The sequence below is a fragment of the Saccoglossus kowalevskii genome, chromosome 17 (assembly GCF_978046115.1).
Source record: "Saccoglossus kowalevskii chromosome 17, keSacKowa6.1, whole genome shotgun sequence".
Lineage (NCBI taxonomy): Eukaryota > Metazoa > Hemichordata > Enteropneusta > Harrimaniidae > Saccoglossus > Saccoglossus kowalevskii.
The window spans coordinates 14,351,767-14,359,587 of record NC_140657.1 but is presented as its reverse complement, the minus strand read 5'-3'; the positions used below and the strand labels follow the sequence as shown (position 1 = coordinate 14,359,587).

General features: G+C 34.9%; 1 protein-coding gene across 3 annotated transcripts in view; it reads left to right on the top strand.

Annotated features, from left to right (window-relative positions):
- Positions 1–82: 82 nt before the first annotated feature.
- Positions 83–7,821, top strand: part of LOC100374026 (large proline-rich protein BAG6-like) — a 41,375-nt gene continuing 33,636 nt past the window's right edge. For all 3 annotated transcript variants that reach the window (XM_085491778.1, XM_085491776.1, XM_085491775.1), the window contains exons 1-2: positions 83–191; positions 6,782–6,897. In XM_085491778.1, coding sequence (XP_085347904.1) covers positions 6,835–6,897 — 63 coding nt within the window. In that variant the 5' untranslated portion in view covers positions 83–191; positions 6,782–6,834. The remainder of the gene's footprint in view (positions 192–6,781; positions 6,898–7,821) is intronic.

Below are 7,821 nucleotides of genomic sequence, written 5' to 3'. Positions count from 1 at the left end.
AATACTGGGAAATTAAATATATATATATATCCGGAAGTTAATCTGTGTAGGTCAAAATATGTCCTATTTCCTTCTTCCGGTTTGGTCGCCATTTTGACAGACCTACAGTGGTCCAAGTCCGATGTAATCACGTTTTATTTTTAAAACGACAAATTACTCGTTTCACACATTCCAAGGAGCGTAAAAAAGAGGTGAGATGTCCAAAAATGTTTGGGGAAAATAATGTTAATATTATCAGGGGTGGGATTGCACTAAGTATTCCTGTACCTGTTATTCCTTTAATGAAAATCGTGTTTAGTTTTTTTTTCTGCGCTTGCTTGTAACTTACGCCTATCACGACGCCTTTATGATTGCCCACGCATACATACTTTGTTACCTCGAAAATGAAACTCACGTTTTCGCTGTACGTGTCGTGTCATATCGTTCTCACTAATTTTGTTTCCATGGTCCCCATTCCAGAATAAACAATCTACATAAATCGAATATGTTACAGTTTTACTTCTGCTCCTACTAAAACTATCGATAATAAAACTTGTGTCGCAAAAAACTAAAAGAATCGAGAATAAATTAATTTAAGGTAATTAATCAAACATGTAATTAATAAGGAAATGCACGTTTTTCATTTCTAAAACGTGTATTCGATATAAAACTGTTGAATTTAGGTCAACATATGTTGCTTTCAGTTCACCTAGAGGCAAATCAATTCTTTTTTTACTATCTGTTTTTTTTATTATCAATAGTTTTAGTAGGAGAATGCAATTTGCTGTTTTTATTTATATCACTCTTCATTCTCTGGATATTCTACTTTTCATCATTATTATGTGGTGCGCCATCTCAATTCTCTAGCAAAGAATGGTGTATGACACCATAGCTACTTTTGTGAAAAATTGAGAAAATATATAAGCTACTCTCACGGATACATGTACATTGTATTAAATATATGAAGAATAGAGAATTTGATAGAAAAACAAAAAAATGAACATCTTTAGGTCTGTTGCCATGACAACCATGTGTGGTTATGATCGATATGCTACCTTGTTCTAACCGATCAACCTATTTGAAATCCCACTTTTGAAGTTGCAGATGAAATTTTCTCAATTGTTTACATCAGTAGCTATGGTCCCATGATCCTTTGCTGGAGAATAAAGATAGTCGACTAAACGATACTGATGAAAAGTATAATGAAAAGTGATATAAAAAAAATGTAAATTGCATTCTGTTACATTTGTGGAGCTCCATCATCTGGGAACGTCGTTGTTTGCCATTAGACTTGTTAACTAATGAGCTACTAGTATATTAAAGAAATAATGATGAAGGAAAAGAAATTTCATATATTAATACTGTATATGCTCTATTGATAGCACATACACTTAAATTAAAATGATTTTTTTTTGGTCAAAATAACAGCCAATGCAATTTTTGGTTTACATGCGCTTCTATTTGAGAAAATACGATAACTTTTCACTCAACAGAAAATACATCTGAGGATTTTGTATTGAGGTGTGATAGATGAGAAGCTACATGTGCTGTGGTACCTTGACTCAAATTCCATTCAATAATGCTGCAGCTTACTGGTAATTGTAGCATTGCATTTGGATATTCAGGCCCTAGTCATTTACTTCCCCAGTCTGTTTCAGCATAGCGTTATTTCTCATCACACAAATGTCCATTGCGGCTAATGTCTATACTTGTAAACCGATTAATTTTGAATGCTGGAATTTTTTACAATTTGCTTTCGTGGCATTCGTGAAGACAAAACTGAGTTGAGTTGAAACATACTCATATACAAGGCGGAATTTGATAAGTTTTATTAAAATAAAGATGCTGCTTTCTGATTGGGTTGGTTGTTTGGGTTGGGTAGCCAATCAGACACAGCCTTATAAGTAGGTTCACTTTTAACTTACAAAATTATGTGATTCCAGAGGAATTTTAACTGTTACGAAATGTTGTGATATATACAAACTTCACGAACTAAAGCTGTTAACAGTAATATTAAATTTTTTTTAATTATAGAAGTATTTAAAATATCAATTATTTCTTGAAAGTCAAACACAACATTTCAGTTGCCATTCATAGTAAAACCGCTGTACTTTATTCCTTTGAGACTCACATTTTTTTTGGTAGATTTCTGTAATTTTAACTGAATTCAATCTTTATTTTGCATTAAAAAGACAAAATATGATATTACTAATAGCATTTGATCAAAAAAATTGAAATGTCCACAACATTTTATGTGAAAAAGATAAGACTATAAATGCAACTATTTTGTGAATGGTGTCTGAAGTTAGGGTTAATGTGGGTGATGATGGTGTTTTAATGATGACCATTGTCACAGGGGTTGAAGAATACGGTGGTCCGAGGTCCGGGACTCATAAATTACTTTGACGGACCTCCGGATTAAAAGCACTAATAGTCCGTCGGACCATTGATTTTATAGATAAAAAATAATAAAGGTGTCTGCATATAACAATTTAATCTAAAACAGTCCTGATATTCGTAGTCTCAAAACTGAATTTATTACGTGGAACGTAGTGACGTTCTCCGTTTTCTTACGCAGACTGTAATTGGTCAATAATATAGCGCGCGGAAACATCAATGATGTCGGCCTACTTTGTGCGTGACAGCATACAATGAAGCTTGCATGCGCAAACATTATTTGTGTACAGCAGCTATGAGTAACAGTTTGTTTGATTTTGGGTTTAGTCAAACTAAAAAATCTAAAGGGAGTGATAACCATGAGACAGAAGAAGTTCCGTCTAAAAAACAGAAGTACAATGTGACATCAAGTCATAGTGAACCAGAGAAACTCGCGAACTTGACGAAGGACAAGAAACAGGGTTCTCCCCAGGGCTTTTTAGCGCCGAGGTCCGCGGCGCTATACCTGTGAATCTCGGCGCTTCACTTGGGACCTCGGCGCTATGTGTTCCCACCTCGGCGCTTGATTTCATATTTGACATGCCAATATCAGATGTGAAAAAGCTTTGTTCGCCACGCCGGTCGGCCCCGACCGTCACTCAAAATTAGTGACCACCACGGAAATGCTTCCGACGAGGAATATTGTCTGATTGTTGGTATAATTACATACCGACCGACACGCATCCTGCCAGTCGTGGATTATAATTTATAAACAATAGACCTAGTCGCACGATACGTAGCGGCTAGTCAAATTTGTGGAATTAGCACCTCTTTGTTTGTAAGTAAATACTTTCTGCGATAGACACAGTCTTTAGATTGAAAGCTAAAATTATTTCAAAATCAATTCCACCTCGATATAACATGGTCAAATCGGAGTTCACGATCAGTTCACGCTACTCAAGAAAAAAACGTGTTTATTGCGTGATTTGGTAAAATACATTTGAACTGTTATCATTGCGAATCATGTAAAAACTCTTCTTTCAAGACCTAATTTACCTTTTAAAAATTGCAAATCACCTCTTTCGAAAGCTGTCATGCAGTTTTCAATTGAAATCGATGCCAACACATCGTGCTACGACATCGCTTTACTTCCGCAATGTAATTTTTATGATCACTACCATTCGGAAAACTTCGGGTTCTACCGGCATTACCATGCGGCATTTTGATTGGTTAATGGAATTCTTGATCCATCGGGTCAAACGACACATGCTAATGTTTCACAAACATCATGGCGGGTCTGTTTTTTTTTGACCGAAGCGATCAAGCGATCAAAAATAATTGCTCCCGATAAAAATAAGTCGGATTTTACTTACATTTCATATCAAAAAAAAAAGAAGTAAAATTTGTTGAGGAATTATTGCTATAACTGGTGTATAACATGGCCAAGTAAGTTATGTCACGTCGTAACTTTGATGATCGTTTTGAAGCTTTATTTGTTCGCTCATTACTGTAATTGTAAACGTTTTAGAAGTTGATGGTACGAATAATAAATTACAACAATACGTCAATTAATTACGTGATCGATTTTTTGAAAGAGAATGTTTTTGGAGTGAATAAAATTATGAGATTCGTGAACATAAATCTGGCTTAACGTTTTGAATGAGTTTCCTTCAACGTTTTACAAAACAATTAAATTGCAACAATAGTGTATTTGTGTTTGTTTTTAGTCTGTAGCATTTGTATTTCGAGAATGTTTCAAACTTTTCTAAATTGTGAAACATAATGTGTTGATTCCATTAAAAAAAATATTTGCCCTGTGACTGAGCTCACTAATATTCATAATTGTAAATAAGTTCTGTTAATCAATGAAGGAAAGATATGTAAATGATATGCAAATTATTATGCAAATTAGCCCCGGCGCTATGCATTTTTTCTGGGGAGAACCCTAAATATGATCGTGAGAAACGTGTTCGGACTTTCAAGTCACATTGGACAACTGAATTTCCTTGGGTACGCTACGATGAAGTTACGGATACTATGTTCTGTGAATATTGCCGAAACTATCCGCTGTCATCTGATAGGTCAAGTGCCTTAGTGAAAGGAACGACTAATTTGAAACTCGATCCGCTACGATCTCACGATGTCATCAACGAACACTTATTCTGTAGCCGACAGTTCATGAGAGATAAAGATGGCCGAGCAGCAACGCCAGTGTCACAGGAAAATGTATTTGAAACTCGTATCGTCAAATCCTTCACGCGAATGGGTAAAGAAAACCAAGACCGAATGAGATATTTATTCAACACTGCATATGCGGTCGCCAAAGCAGGAAAGCCTTTTTCTGACTTCGAATTTATTTGTGGTATTCAAAAGAAAAATGGATTAAAGCTCGGAGAAAATTATGTTAATAGTCATGGCTGTACGGAATTTATGGAACACATTGCTTCAACATTAAGAAAGGACATTTTCAAAGAAATCAAGACAGTGAATTTTATCAGTGTTCTTGGTGACTGTAGTACCGACAAATCAATTATTGAACAGGAAATTACCTATGTACGCTATGTTGGGCCACGTACCAAGTTACCTGTCACCCGCGAGGTTGCGATTACATCGGTAGAAAATGCCACATCACAGGGGGTTTTTGATGCCTTGACGAATGGATTATCAAGTGTTGATTTAAATTTGGACAATCTCAACCCTGATAGGGAGAAAAAAACCATCTCTTATATCATCAAACTTTGATGGTGCCTCCGTGAATATGGGAAAGAAGACGGGTGTCGTCACGAAAATAAAAGACGTTGTCCCGTCATCTATTAGTATTCATTGTGTGGCGCACAAGTTGGAATTGGCGATTTTGGACGCTTGTAAAACTGTGAAACAAATATCGGACTTCGAGGCCACGTTAAAGGGGATATTTCATTTTTACCACTATTCTCCGAAACGTCGACGTGAACTTAAGGAGATTGCCAATATATTTGAGACGGACTTAGCACACTTCTCGTCAGTCAAACAAGTTCGCTGGTTGGCAAGCAAAGAACGCGCAGTGAAGTCATTAGCGGTAAATATTGTAACAGTTGTAAAACACTTAGAACACAATTATACTGCTGGTAATCGAGCCGATGATGCAAACCGCGCAATGGGTTATTTAAAGGCGATTAGATCGTCATCTTTCCTGAAGATGCTCTATTTTTTGTTAGATTTTCTTCCAATTATTGCAAATTTGTCAAGGGTATTTCAGCAAGACACGTTGTTAGTTATTGAACTTCCTGATGAAATTGAGCAAACTATTATGAAGTTAAATGCTCTGAAAACTGTTCCTGGTACGAATATGAAACATTTTATTGACTGCTATGAACCAGAAACTCGTAAATTTGGAGATATTGAAATTAAAGGTATTTTATTACCAGCTGAATATAATACACCAGTTTTTGAAAAACTGATTAACAATACCACTAAATATATAAACAACAGATTTATTGAACTTAATGAACCACCATTTAAACAGTTGTTGTTCCTGAACTTTCATCAGTGGCCTATGGATAAACAAGAATTGACTACAAATGGCAATGAAGATATTAATGAACTCATGAACAGTACAGTAGTCAAGTCATATTTCAGTGAATCAGAAAGAGAGACAATAATTAATGATTGGTTAAACTTGAAGTTTTATTGCAAAACACACAGGTCACAGACACTTTTAGATGTATACTCAATAATCCTACAGAGTGCAAATGATGTTATTAGTGCACCAGTTAAGAAATTATTGGAATATATGTTGACAGTATCACCTAGTACTAGTGCTTGTGAAAGAGGTTTTTCTAAAGTGAATGTTATAAAAACTGAACTCAGAACTAGACTAAATCATAACAATTTTCAGAACCAATTATTTGTTATGTCTGAAGGACCAGATTTAGCTGATTATAATCCTGACCCAGCAATTGTTGAATGGTTGTTATCTTCATCAACTTCAAGGCATATATCAGGACATAAGTTGCCTCAACCTAAAACTGATGAACATGTTCCATTACCTGAGATTGTATCAAAAAAGTAACTTACTCATGTACATGTATATCATTTTAGGTATTAAAAATGATATATGCTTTTAGAAAATAAAAAAATAATGTTAAAACATCACTTCAGGACCAGTGAAATTATTACACGGACTAGTGACAATTTTCTTATCACTAGTCCTGGACCAGTGGAAAAATTCCATATTCTTCAACCCCTGTTGTCCCAGAATAATTCTTTGTTTGTAATTGCATCTTAAATTTTGACGGCGGAAATTTGTTTGTTGTAGCTAACTGTGAAATTAATTCACCATTTGTGAAGAATTAACAGAAACCCAGACAAGATGCCAACATATCAAGAAAGACTGGTCATCATGCGTACATGTTATCCAACCAATGTTTATTTCTGTATATTGCAGTAATTTTAGTGACAAGATAGGAACTTGTATATGGTAACTAAAAGGACACAAGTATGATTGACGTAACAGTTAAAACGTTGGAATCAGTGACCAAGTCATTCTCACTTCCGGATGAGGTAAGGCTCCATGTTGAAATCTCGGTAGCCATGTTCTGCACATTTCTACAACCAGTTCGATGTACTACTAAACTGGCAAACAAGTTTTGGCCTAACTTTTTAAAGATTGTTGGGATGTGCAGAGTAGTTGGAATTGAGTTTGTATATATAGCCTTATCACAAACAGGTCTCTTTTACTTCCAAGGTAAAGGAGAACATTTCTGAATATTGTGAAGAAAATATTTGATTATTTAGAATGGTGTCAATGTATTTTATGTGGCAGTATATTAGAAAGGAATTTGTGCCTGTCAAAAATATGCTAAAAGAGAATGATTTTGTGTACTGTAGAATACTTTATTTTTGCTATTTTCGCTGAAAGAATGATTCAGTGAAAATGAAATCCAGCGAATATACCGTTGTTCCTATATTTTACATTCAACTCAGAAAAAAATCAGTGAAAATAAATTCCATACAAAACACCCAAAAAGTCTATTCAGCGAAGCTAAAATAAAGTATTTTGCAGTATTATAAGAACTATGAAATAATAAATTATTGTTTGTCAAAAAAATTAGTTCACTAGTACACTCATGTGGGGCATCCAGGCATTTGTCTTCATTTTAAGCCATGGAATATTAAAGGAAATATCAGTGATTCCTGATGCATCATGGTGGATGTTCATTCTTCCACTTTGTATTGGAACTATAAGAAATGGGTCTATGAAGTTGTACACCATTGTGAAATGTCACAAATGAGTGTACTCAGTATCATTTTAGGACAAGAAAGGCTCATTTATAATTACAAAAAGATTTTCACATTGGTACTTTCCTGAATTCGAAGTTAAATGTTATAGGACCCTAAATAGCAGAAAATGTGGATGTTACCAGGCAACCATTAATTTACTACTTGTTCATGTTTAGATGTGCTGCACATGCAGATAGGGACATG